The sequence below is a fragment of the Rana temporaria genome, chromosome 5, assembly GCF_905171775.1.
Source record: "Rana temporaria chromosome 5, aRanTem1.1, whole genome shotgun sequence".
Taxonomy (NCBI): Eukaryota; Metazoa; Chordata; class Amphibia; order Anura; family Ranidae; genus Rana; species Rana temporaria.
Genome location: NC_053493.1, coordinates 23,028,014 through 23,041,843, shown reverse-complemented (window position 1 = coordinate 23,041,843; position 13,830 = coordinate 23,028,014). Strand labels below are relative to the sequence as shown.

The 13,830-nt window shown below is 47.8% G+C and overlaps 1 protein-coding gene across 1 annotated transcript in view; it reads left to right on the top strand.

The window, feature by feature from the left end:
- Positions 1-13,830, top strand: part of SCIN (scinderin) — a 175,924-nt gene that overhangs the window by 74,059 nt on the left and 88,035 nt on the right. Inside the window, exon 4 of the mRNA XM_040352263.1 lies at positions 4,311-4,460. Coding sequence (XP_040208197.1) covers positions 4,311-4,460 — 150 coding nt within the window. The remainder of the gene's footprint in view (positions 1-4,310; positions 4,461-13,830) is intronic.

Here is a 13,830-nt window from a genome sequence, read left to right as displayed (position 1 = left end):
ATATAGCTCCAATTCACCCTGTCAAAGGCCTTTTCTGCGTCTGTATTTAATAGTACACATTGTGTCTGTGTTTTGTTTACAATCTGTACTAAGTTAATGGCTTTTATCGTGTTGTCGCGTGCTTCCCGTGTGGGGACAAATCCCACCTGGTCCAAATGTATCAGTTCTGGGATATATTGTTGTATTCTATTTGCCAGGATCTTAGCGAAGATTTTCACGTCTAAATTTAGTAACGAAATCGGCCTATAACTTTCACACAAACTCAAGTCTTTCCCCTCTTTCGGTATCACCGAAATATAGGCCAGTAAAGTTTCTTTCGTAAAGCTAGCTGATGTCCCTAGTGCGTTAAAGAATTTCGTCATATATTTCAATAGCGATGGGAAAAGAGTTTTATAGTATTGACCCGTATACCCGTCGGGCCCAGGCGCTTTCCCCTGTTTCATTGAATTAACTGCTACTTTGATTTCTTCTTCAACTATAGGGGCATCTAGCTTCTCTTTATCTGCTTCCATTAGTTTTGGTATTGCTGATTCCATAAGATACTGGTCGATCTTTCCTTTGATCGGGGGTTTACTTTTTATATTATAGAGAGAGCTATAATATTCTTGAAACTCTTTCGCTATATCCTTTGGTTTAAAAACTTTCTGTTTCTTTAATGGTTTGATACATGGGATATAGTTACTCGTCTTCTGTTCACGTAATAATCTAGCCAATCCCTTCCCACACTTATCTCCTGATTCGTATGCATACTTTTTACACCTCTGTATTGCTGCTTGAGCTTTATAGTACAAAAGATCTGTAATTTCCCTTCTTTTCCTCACCACCTCTTCCTCTCCTGTTGTAAATCCTGCCTGCTTATGTCTACTCTCCAACATGGCCAATTCCTCCAGTAACTTTTTCAGTTTTTCCGTACGTTCCCTTTTTATTCTAGACCCATGTTTAATTAGAACCCCTCTAATGACCACCTTATGTGCTTCCCAGATAATTCCGGGATCGCACTCCGGGGTATCGTTCACAACGTTTTTAATGTTGACCTTTTTCGGGGTTGTAAAAAATGGTCGTGTGTGGGCTTTAACGACGTGAAAAATCCGTGCATGCTCAGAAGCAAGTTATGAGACGGGAGCGCTCGTTCAGGTAAAACTAGCGTTCGTAATGGAGTAAGCACATTCATCACGATGTAACAGACAGAAAAGTGCGAATCATCTTTTACTAACACAAAATCAGCTAAAGCAGCCCAAAGGGTGGCGCCATCCGCATGGAACTTCCCCTTTATAGTGCCGTCGTACGTGTTGTACGTCACCACGCTTACAAATCTGTAAGATGTGGGCGTGTTTTATGCAAAATCATCGTGACCCCACGTAAATGACGCTTTTTACGAACGGCGCATGCGCCGTCCGTGAAAGTATCCCAGTGCGCATGCTCCAAATTAACCCGCAAAAAGCCAATGCTTTCGACGTGAACGTAAATTACGCCCAGCCCTATTCGCAAACGACTTATGCAAACAACGTAATCGACGGAAAATTTGTCGCTAGCCCGACGTCCATACTTAACATTGGCTGCGCCTCCTATAGCAGGGGTAACTTTACACAGGAAAAAGCCTTACGTAAACGGCGTATCTGTACTGCGACGGCCGGGCGTACGTTCATGAATAGGCGTATCTAGCTGATTTACATATTCTAGGCGTAAATCGGCGTACACGCCCCTAGCGGCCAGCGTAAATATGCAGTTAAGATACGACGGCGTAGGAGACTTACGCTGGTCGTATCTTAGACAAATTCTGGCGTATCTGATTCTTTGAATCAGGCGCCAAGATACGACGCCTCACACTCAGAGATACGCCGTCGTATCTCCTACCTCAATCTGGCCCTTAGCTTTTTCTAGAGCCTGAAAAAAAAATTATCGTGTGTACGCTGCATCAGAGATAAATCTTAGATTGAAATCTCAACAGAAAAAATGTTCATGAAATTTTCACTTACGTAAGCAGTGCTGATTGGGGAATGGGGTTACATTTCACAGGCAGATTGTTAGATAAGATTTGTGTTTTACGAAAGAGAGCCCAGCCAGAAAAAATAAAGAACATGTTTTGTTCTATGTTCTCTCTCTGATGTAATTCAGTTTAATGTCCATGGAGAGGAATACTGAACCCCACCGTAGCTTCCTAAAAAGCTTTATCGTACCCAGAAAATGCCCCTTCTGTCTGCAATTCCTCCTAAAAATAAAAACACATTCTCTAGTGCCCTAGGCACTCCTGTTCTGTGGCCCCATAGATATGTATCTTCAGTGTGAGATCTAAGGCACTGCTGCGCCCTAGGTGGCTGCTAGCCTTAGGATTTGGAGTGAGATTTCACTGGTAGAGAGTCATAGGTGTCCCAGGAGCCACACATCAAGTCAAAGCCTGCTGTGTAATAGTGAATGGCCGGTGATCTGTCGATATGGTTCCAGCTATCGTGAAAGTTCCTGCGCAGGCGCAATCTGATCTGCCGATATGGTTACGGCTAACGAGAAATTCCTTTAAGGACTGCGCAGGCGCAAACTTGCCGACGGAAATCTCTGAACCTCGGCCGGCATCCAGTGCGACGTGGATTTTGAGGAAAGTGGCCAGTCGGCCTCACGTCCTTGCTTCGCTCGCTCTGCTCGCTCGGCCTCCTGGCTCTTTTTTTAACATCCTCCAATCCACGGGGATGTTAAAGAATGAGCCTGGATGCCCGGCGAGGTTCGGAGATTTCCGTCGGCAAATTTGCGCCTGCGCAGTCCTTGAAGGAACTTTGCCGTTAGGGGAACCTTAAGGACAAGTCACCGGCTCAGCCTGGACCCCGACCAGGCCAAGCCCTCAACGCGTTTCACTCTGCCCACCGGAGCTTACTTATGGTGTTCTTGGTGATGTCACTACTGTGCTGCTCTCTGTTCTCCTTGCTGGAGGTTCTGAGGAAGGAAAGCCCTGATGACTTCCACACACCATTACCAGAGACAGCATTAATATGAAGGTCATCAGGAGAATCAAGTGAGAGCCCCCCATCACATCAGAGGCCCCATGGCATGTCAGAGGCCCCCTCTTTAGGTCAGAGTTCCTCCTTCATGTCAGAGGCCCCCCGTCCTATCAGAGTAAGCCCTTTATGTCAGAGGCCCCCCTCCTATCAGAGTAAGCCCTTCATGTCATAGCCCCCCCCCCCATCACATCAGAGGCCCTCCTTCACGTCAGAGGCCCCTTTCACATCAGAGTCTCCCTTATACATTAGAGTCCCCCCTATACATGAGAGTTTCCCCAACACATCAGAGTACCCCCATGACACAGTCTACCCATTACCACTTGGGATGCTGCCTTCAAAACAATACTGATTTAATCAAACACAATAAAGATAAACCAGGATAAAGAAATATGGTCCATTCATCGTGTGTATTCTTCCTTGAATCTCAGTGTGCTTTGTTTACTTCTTCCAGATCTGTGCAGTAATCCAGTGTGAGACTTTCCCTCTGTGCAATAAAGACCGCTCACTGCTGCTCTCTCTCCTTGTGCAGGGGGACTGGTCTTGTCTCCACCCCTTCCTGTAGTTTTCTACAGGCAGCCTGTAGTGGGTGGGGCCTGCTGGGTCCCTCCCACCACTCACTGCTGCTCTCTCTCCTTTTGCAGGGTGACTGGTCTTGTCTCCACCCCCTCCTGTAGTTTTCTACAGGCAGCCTGTAGTGGGTGGGGCCTGCTGGGTCCCTCCCACCACTCACTGCTGCTCTCTCTCCTTTTGCAGGGGGACTGGTCTTGTCTCCACCCCCTCCTGTAGTTTTCTATAGGCAGCCTGTAGTGGGTGGGGCCTGCTGGGTCCCTCCCACCACTCACTGCTGCTCTCTCTCCTTGTGCAGGGGCACTGGTCTTGTCTCCACCCCCTTCCTGTAGTTTTCTACAGGCAGCCTGTAGTGGGTGGGGCCTGCTGGGTCCCTCCCACCACTCACTGCTGCTCTCTCTCCTTGTGCAGGGGCACTGGTCTTGTCTCCACCCCCTTCCTGTAGTTTTCTACAGGCAGCCTGTAGTGGGTGGGGCCTGCTGAGTCCCTCCCACCACTTACTGCTGCTCTCTCTCCTTGTGCAGGGTGACTGGTCTTGTCTCCACCCCCTCCTGTAGTTTTCTACAGGCAGCCTATAGTGGGTGGGGCCTGCTGGGTCCCTCCCATAGCTCTGCTCTCTTCTTTTACAAGGTGATATCTGGGTTTTACAAAAGCATATCCTTGGTGGCTACTAAGGAATATATTTCAATGAACGTTTTTTTCTTTGCCGCCGCAGTTGAATTTTAACGTGTTCCATTTTCTGCTTGTGTATTGCAGGAGATTTTCCAGTGGTGCGGATCAACAGCCAACAAATACGAACGTTTTAAGGCCGCGCAAGTGGCCAACGGAATCCGCGATAATGAGAGAAACGGGAGAGCCCAGCTGATCGTTGTGGAGGAAGGAAGCGAACCGGGCCACCTCACCAAGGTAAAGGCTACTGTTGTGCCGAATGTTATATACAATACATGTGTTTGGCAGGTGGATGGCCGGGCTTAACCACTTCAGCCCCGGAGGATTTGGCTGCCAAATGACCCGGCCACTTTTTGCGATTCGGCACTGCGTCGCTTTAACTGACAATTGCGCGGTCGTGCGACGTGACTCCCAAACAAAATTGACATCCTTTTTTTTCCCACAAATAGAGATTTCTTTTGGTGGTATCTGATGACCTCTGCGGTTTTAATTTTTTGCGCTGTCCCACGTCGCTCTCTCCACGGCTTCTCGGCTCTTCATTAGATAGATTGATAGCAGCGCAGCCATTGGCTCCCGCTGCTGTCAATCAAATCCAATGACGCGGCTGCTGGGGGGGGCGTGGCTGAGTTATAAACGCGGCGGCTATGGACGCCAAATGTATGACACGGGAGGTAACCCCCTTGGGAGAGAGCTTCCCAGAGGGGTTATGTATTGCAGGGAGAAGCCGCGAGGGGTGCCGTGGGACCCCAGAAGAGGAGGATCGGGGCCACCCTGTGCAAAACTAACTGCACAGGTCCTCCTGACAGTTTTTTAGGCGGACCTGAACAGGGCGCTCCGTGCTCCTCTATGGCGCTGACATCCGACCCGATCCCCGCTGAGCAAGGGGCCTTACTGTTGCCTTTCATCCTCTGGAACCTGTCTGCGTTTTCTCCTCTGACCTCAACAAGGCATTTTCCTCCATACAACGTCCGCTCACTGGATATTTTCTCTTTTTCGGACCATTCTCTGTAAACCCGAGAGATGGCTGTGTGTGAAAATCCCAGTAGATCAGGGGCTAGATTCAGATAGCCCTGCGTAATGTTGTACGCCGACGTAAATTAGGGAGCAAGTTCCGTATTCAGAAAGAACTTACGCCCTAAGTTACGGCGGCGTAACGTATGTGGTCCGGCGTAAGCCCGCCTAATTCAAATTTGGATGTTGTGGGCGTGTTTTATCTAAATTTACTGTGACCCCGCATATTTGACGTTTTATACGAACGGCGCATGCGTCGTTCGTGAAAGAATGCCAGTGCGCATGCTCGAAATTACGCCGCAAATCGTCCATTGCTTTAGACGTGAACGTAACTTACGTAGAGCCCTATTCGCGAACGACTTACGCAAACGACGTAAAAAAATTTAAAATTCGATGCGGGAACGACGTCCATACTTAACATTGCGTACGCCTCATATAGCAGGAGTAACCTTACGCCGGAAAAAGCCTAACGTAAACGGCGTAAAAAAAATGCGCCGGGCGTACGTACGTTTGTGAATCGGCGTATCTACCTAATTAGCATATTCCTTGCGTAAATCGACGGAAGCGCCACCTAGCGGCCAGCGTAAATATGCAACTCAGATACGACGGCGTAAGAGACTTACGCCAGTCGGATCTTAGCTAAATTTCGGCGTATCTTGCTTTCTGAATACAGAAAGAAGATACGCCGGCGCAGATTTGAATTTACGCGGCGTATCTATGGATACGCCGGCGTAAATTCTTTCTGAATCTAGCCTCAGCAGTTTTTTAAATCCTCAGACTGGCCCGTCTGGCACCAACAACCATGCCACGTTCAAAGTCACCTAAATCCCCTTTCTTCTCCCTTCTGATGCTCGGTTTTAACTGCAGCAAATCGTCTTCACCACGTCTAGATGCCTAAATGCATTGAGTTGCTGCCCTGTGATTGGCTGATTAGCAATTTGTGTTACCAAGCCATTGAACAGGTGTACCTAATAAAGTGGACGGAGTGTAAATTCTTGTTCTGTTCATGAGTTTCATACACTGGGGAAGTTTCGTAGTGAGCGGGCGGCAGTGATTTCTGGATAGAAGGGGGGCACAGATCACCCCGTGCTGTGTGCATCGGATGTAGTAGGCAGCAGCCGGGTGAGTCACCAGTTTGAGGTTTTGTCTACATGCCGCCTCTGTCTCTCCGCTTTTGTATTGGGAAGTTCTGTTCTCTGATACATTTTTATGCATGTGAAGTGCTTAACCACTTCAGCCCCGGACCATATTGCTGGTCAATGACCAGGCCCTTTTTTGCGATTCGGCACTGCGTCGCTTTAACAGACAATTGCGCGGTCGTGCGACGTGACTCCCAAACAAAATTGACGTCATTTTTTTCCCCACAAATAGAGCTTTTTTTTGGTGGTATTCGATCGTCTCTGCGGTTTTTTTCTTTTGCGCTATAAACAAAAATAGAGCGACAATTTTGAAAAAAAAATGAATATTTTTTACTTTTTGCTATAATTAAAGGAGTTCTCTAAGCTAAAACTTTTAACCCCCGCTGTGCCCGGGCTGTAAAACTATACAAAATAAACTTTCACTTACCTGCCTACGATCCCCCGTTGTTCCGATATCGCCGTCCCGTTCTCCGGTCCCGGTCTCTTCCTGCGGGTCGGTGACTCACAGTGCGCTCAGCCTATCAGCGGCCGCGACGGGACATTGCTGCGGCCGCTGATAGGCTGAGCGCACTATGAGTCACCGACCCACAGGAAGTGGAACAGACCGGGACCGGAGAACGGGACGGCGATATCGGAACAACGGGGGATCGTAGGCAGGTAAGTGAAAGTTTATTTTGTATAGTTTTACAGCCCGGGCACAGCGGGGTTTAAAGTTTTAGCTTAGAGAACTCCTTTAATATCCCCCAAAAATATATAAAAAACATTTTTTTTCCTCAGTTTAGGCCGATACGTATTCTTCTACCTATTTTTCTTAAAAAAAAAAAAAAATCGCAATAAGCGTTTATTGATTGGTTTGCACAAAAGTTCCACAAAAACAGGCGTATATTTAGGCGGGCGTAGCACATCTCATATGCCCTATGCCGCCGTAAATCAGAGTGGCCCCTAGAGTATCCACAAAGAACTTGCTCCCATATGCGGGCCGGCGTAACGTAAATCTGCCGGCTTAAGCCCGCGTAATTCAAAGCAGGCTTGGAGTGGGCGTGTTGTATGGTAATCTGGTATGACCCCACGTAATTGACGCTTTTTACGAACGGCACATGCGCCATCCGTGGACGTATCCCAGTGCGCATGCGCGAATTCACGTCGCAAATAGTCGATGCTTTCGACGTGAACGTAACTTACGCAAAGCCCTATTCGCAAACGATTTACGCAAACGACAAAAAATTCGATGCTGTCCCGACGTCCATACCTAACATTGCGTTCGCCTCATAGAGGCAGGGGTAACGTTACGCCGAAAAAAGCCTTACGTAAACGACGTAAAAAAATGCGCCAGGCGGACGTACGTTTGAGAATCAGCGTATCTAGCTAATTTGCATACTCTACGCGGAAATCAACGGAAGCGCCACCTAGCGGCCAGCGTAAATATGCACCTAAGATCCGACGGCGTACTAAGGCGTACATCAGTCGGATCGAGCCCACATTCAGGCGTATTTTGTTTTGTGGATACAAAACAAAGATACGACGACGCATCGTAGAACTTACGCGGCGTATCAATAGATACGCCGCCGTAAGTTCTTTGTGGATCTGGCCCATAGTGTCTACAAAATAGGGGATAGTTTTATGGCATTTTTATTAATATTTTTTTTTTTTACTAGTAATGGCGGCGATCAGCGATTTTTTTTTTCGGTATTGCGACATTATGGCGGACACTTCGGACACTTTTGACACATTTTTGGGACCATTTGCATTTTTGTAGCGATCAGTGCTATAAAAATGCATTGATTACTATAAAAATGTAGATTTTAGCTGCCCCGCCTCTGCACTGCCTCCTGGCGTGGTGGCCATCTGTAAGCCCGGGGGCCCCATAATCTTCTATTGCCCGGGGGCCCCATGAGTTGTCAGTCCGCCCCTGGGAGGCACTGATATGCAGCACTGTTGAGCACTGATAGGCGGCACTGAAGGTCACTGATGGGCTCCACTGAAGGGCACTTATATGCAGCACTGATGAGCACTGATAGGTGGCGCTGATGGGCACTGATGGGCTCCAATGAAGGGCACTGACGAGGAGGAACTGATATGCAGCACTAAGGAGCAATGATAGGTGGCACTGAAAGGCAGCATGAAATTTCCAGCCCCTCATCCCTCCCCCGCTGCCTTCTGGGACACACACAGGTCCCAGAAGATGGCGGGACCTTTCAGAAAGTGTAGTGCGACTCGCGCATGCGCAGTAGGAAACTGTGAAGCCACAAGGCTTTTCTTCCTGTTCCCCTTACTACAGATGCCAGCGCCTGCACCCAAAGCTAATTGACGAATCAGCTAGGGTCGCCGACATCGCAGGATCACTGGACCAGTAAGTGTCCTAATATTAAAAGTCAGCAGCTACAGTGTTTGTAGCTGCTGACCTTTAATTTTTTCTTTTTTTTTTTAAGACTGAAACCCCTCTTTAACCACTTCATTACTGGGCACTTAAAGCCCCTTCGTGTCAATTTTCAGCTTTCAGCGCTGACGCATTTTGAATGACAATTGCGCGATTATACAACACTGTACCCAAATTATATTTTTATCATTTTTTTCCCACACATAGAGCTTTCTTTTGGTGGTATTTGATCATCTCTGCGATTTTTATTTTTTGCGCTATAAACAGAAAAATACAGAAAATTTTGAAAAAAAACACAATATTTTTTACTTTTTGTTATAATAATATCCCATTTTTTTTTTTATTTAAATATTTTTTTCCGCGGTTTAGGCCGATACGTATTCTTCTACATATTTTTGTTAAAAAAAATCGCAATAAGCGTTTATTGATTGGTTTGCGCAAAAGTTATAGCGCCTACAAAGTAGAGGATAGATTTATGATTTATTTTTTACTAGTAATGGCGGCGATCTGCGTTTTTTTTTGTCAGGCCTGCGATATTGTGGCGGACATATCGGACACTTTTGACCCAATTTCGGGACCATTCACATTTATACAGCGATAGGTGCTATAAAAATGCACTAATTACTGTATAAATGTGACTGGCAGGGAAGGGGTTAACACTAGGGGGTGAGGAAGGGGTTAAATGTATTCCCTGGGTGTGTTCTAACTGTGTGAGGGGAGGGGGGTGACTGGGGGAGGTGACCGATGCTGTGTCCCTATGTACAAGGGACACAGATCGGTCTCCTCTCCTCTGAGAGCACGTGGAGCTCTGTGTGTAAACAGTCCCTGCTGTGTTACAGATGATTGCGTGTACCCGGCGGACATCGCGGCCACCAGGTACACGCATCGGCTTCCCAGCGATGCGCCGGGACAGTGTTTACCCGCTGCGCGCCCCCCAGCGGCACAATAGGACATGTAAAGACGTCCACTCAGCACTTCAGGTCCGCGCTGCAGACGTCTTTTGACGATAGCGCGTATCTGTAGTAGTTAAGTGAATTGTCTCATCTTTGTAAACTGATACATTCTGCTGGAGAGCTTGTGCTTTTGAAAAACAACAGACTTGCTGGCCAGATCACCAGATGGAAATAGAAGAAAGATAGTCATTGGATGAATATAAGCGCCGGGCATCTGGAGTTTCCAAAAGGCCGGTGTAGCCACGGCGGTCTACAAATAATAGCATTGTACATAGTCATCTTGTTTCATTCGTGGATTGCATGCGAGGGTTGCTGAAATGAGGATGTGTTTGTACATCGAATGTTATCACCACATGACCACTTCCTCTGTCTGCGCAAAGGCGTGTGATCTTCTCTTTTGCGGCTAACAGTCAGCAGATAACTCCGAGTTTTACTCTTTTCTCAGTTGCGTTCAGGAAACGTCCGTAACTGATATACAATAAATGAGAACAAAAAACAAAATCAAAAGTTGGCCGGTAAGTGTTCTAGTTCAGGGATCCTCAAAGTACGGCCCTCCAGCTGTTGTAGAACTACACATCCCATAAGGCATTGTAACACACTGACATTCACAGACATGACTAGGCATGATGGGAATTGTAGTTCCTGAACAACTGGAGGGCTGTAGTTTGAAGACCCATCATTTAGGAAATCGATGTCATCCGAAACCGTCAGCAGACTATTCACTTCAATACAAATCTTCATGTAGCGCCCCCCTACTTTCAGTACGGGCGCTACACTAAAACTAGTGGGGAATGGGAGGCTTAATCACTCCCATTCACGAATTATGGAAATTTAGGCTGCTGCCAATTCCAGAATCTGTCCTGTGGGTCAGTCTGCGCGCCCAGGGGTGCGTTGTCACTCCTGGGCGGCAGTTGGCGCTAGAGGGGTTCTGGGGGATCCACCTCCTTTCAGCAGCCAATCAGAGGAGTTTTTCCTTTGTTGGGCATGCTGGGAGGGGGGGGGGGGATATATCTGTGGCGGCCGTTTTTGGCGGGTTCGTTCTTGCGGGGCCCGAGTTTCAGGTGCAGTACCCACCTTTGGGGGATGCGCATCCATGGTCCCCACCACCGCGTCCTGCCTTGCCGAGGTCATGCATCATGTACCTTAGTTTGAGAGGGACCCAGCGGGACACGTGGTCACCCTACCCAGGGTGTGTGTGCAGCACAGCGGGGCTTCCTGAAATGGGCGGAGACTCTGGGGAAGTGGCCACTGATTCGCTACTGAAAATAGACAGGCGTGGCTAGACGGCCAGACGTCATTCCAGATGACAACAGAATTTAGGCAGGAATAGAGAATTCTTTCAAATTTCAAAACCTCCATTTCAGGGAAAATAGTGACACTGGGTAGTCCCCCCCCCCAACTAGTCCCTGCCGCCGCTGCATGGTTGCCCAGTCCCCGCAGCCGCCGCATGGATGCTTGTCCCCGCCATCGCTGCATGGATGCCTGGTGGACCGACCAGTTGACAGCGGACAGCAGGGGGGTGGTGGATTTGAGTTGCCACAGGGGTGGGGGGTTTGGTGGTTTACCGACCCCCCCTCCCCCCAAACAAAAACCACCAGCCGCCACTGGTAGGACCCAAGTTTTCTGTTTCAGAGTGGCTCCTTTCTCTTGCAGCATTCTATAGAGTCCCACCCAGGTGTGTTGCAACAGCGAATGAATATTCGCTGTTGCAACGCTGATCCTCCCGAGACCGATTGGCTGAAAGGACATGCGATACTATTGGATGCCTAGGAGGAGGGGAGGAGACGCACAGTGTAAGCGAGGAGGAGAAGAGTCGCGGGGATCATGGTTGCATGATCCCCGCCACCGCTGCCTGGATGCCCGGACCCCGCCACCGCTGCATTGATGCCCAGTCCCTGCCGTCGCTGCATGGTTGCCCAGTCCCCGCAGCCGCCGCATGGATGCTTGTCCCCGCCATCGCTGCATGGATGCCTGGTGGACCGACCAGTTGACAGCGGACAGCAGGGGGGTGGTGGTGGGGGATTTGAGTTGCCACGGGGGTGGGGGGGTTTGGTTGTTTGCCAACCCCCCCCCCCCCCAAAAACAAAAACCACCAGCCGCCACTGGTAGGACCCAGGTTTTCTGTTTCAGAGTGGCTCCCTTCTCTTGCAGCATTCTATAGAGTCACACATACATAGTCTAGTATGGCAAGGTACTCATCTGTAAACAGTACAGTATCTATGGCAATTTTTACAATCCACCCACATTCTGTAACATATTTCTAGATGGGTTGCATGTGTACAAGATATATAACTATATATATATAACTTTATAACTATATAACTATGACCATAAATCGGGACTCTCCAATAAAAAGGTATTTATAGCTGAATATTGCATGGAGCTATTGTGACATTGCTAAGGAATCCCTCCAATAACTTGTTAAATATCAACTCACATCGTGTGACAACTCTGAGCACGACAACTATTATTACGCTATATTTCCTAAAATGCTTGTGATAAGAAAAAACGTTTGTGCCGCGGGGAAGTATTGGACTGTGCTGTGTCATGAACTGCTTGGAGCTGGGGAATAAATCTCCATTCACACTCCAAAGTCACGCAATTTCGAGTGTGACTTTTACACTCTCTGCCACTCAAAGTCGCATCAAAGTCCCATCAAAGTAGTAATGGAACCTATTCCAGTCACTGCGACTTTAACCACTTGCTTACTGGGCACATATACCCCCTTCCTGCCCAGGCGAAATTTCAGCTTCCGGCACTGCGTCCCTTTAACTGACAATTGCGCGGTCGTGCGACGTAGCTCCCAAAACAAAATTGACGTCCTTTTTTTCCCACAAATAGAGCTTTCTTTTGGTGGTATTTGATCGCCTATTTTTTGTGCTATAAACAAAAAAAGAGCGTCAATTTTGAAAAAAAACACAATGGGGTAGATTCAGGTAGAATGGTGTAAATTTCTGCGGGCGTATCGTATCTCAGATACGCTACGCCGCCGTAACTTAGTGAGGCAGGTTCTGTATTCACCAAGAACCTGCGCCCTAAGTTACGGCGGCGTAGCGTAAATCTGCCGGCGTAAGCGCGCCTAATTCAAATTGTGAAGAGGTGGGCGTGTTTTATGCAAATAAAACATGACCCCACGTAAATGACGTTTTTGACTAACGGCGCATGCGCCGTCCGTGAAAGTAACACAGTGCGCATGCTCCAAATTAACCCGCAAAAAAACAATGCTTTTGACGTGAACGTAAATTACGCACAGCCCCATTCACGGACGACTTACGCAAACGACGTAAAATTTTCAAAATTCAACGCGGGAACGACGTCCATACTTAACATAGGATACGCCTCATATAGCAGGGGTAACTTTACACCGGAAAAAGCCTAATGTAAACGATGTAAAAAAAAATGCGCCGGGTGGACGTACGTTTCTGAATCGGCGTATCTACCTAATTTGCATATTCCTCGCGTAAATTGACAGAAGCGCCACCTAGCGGCCAGCGTAAATATGCAACTACGATACGACGGCGTAAGAGACTTACGCCAGTCGGATCTTAGCCTAATTTCGGCGTATCTTGTTTTCTGAATACAGAAAGAAGATACGCCGGCGCAGCTTTGAATTTACGCGGCGTATCAATAGATACGCCAGCGTAACTTCTTTATGAATCTACCCCAATATTTTTTACTTTTTGCTATAATAAATATCCAATTTTTTTTACCGTAAAAAAGCCTCGTACTGGAGGGTCAGGAGAGCACGGTACTGGAGGGTCAGGAGGGCACGGTCATGGAGGGTCAGAAGGGCACTGTCAGGGGTGGTACATGGAGGTACAGGCAGTACACCTGTAAGGGGCCCGTTGGTCCCCAGGGGCCCGGATGGCAACCCGCTTTTTTTTTTTAGGTGTCCGGAGGTCCCCAGTGGCCCGGAGGCCCCTAAGGCCCCAGATGGAAACCCCCCCTTTTATTTATTTTTTATAAAAAAAATATATTTTTATAATATATCTTTATTTTATTTTTTATTAAAGGACCAATTTTTTTTTAGAGGTCTGGAGGTCCCCAGGGGCTCGGAGGCCCCCAGGGCCCCGGGTGGTAACCCCCCTTTTTTATTTTATTTTTTATAAAAAATATATATATATTTC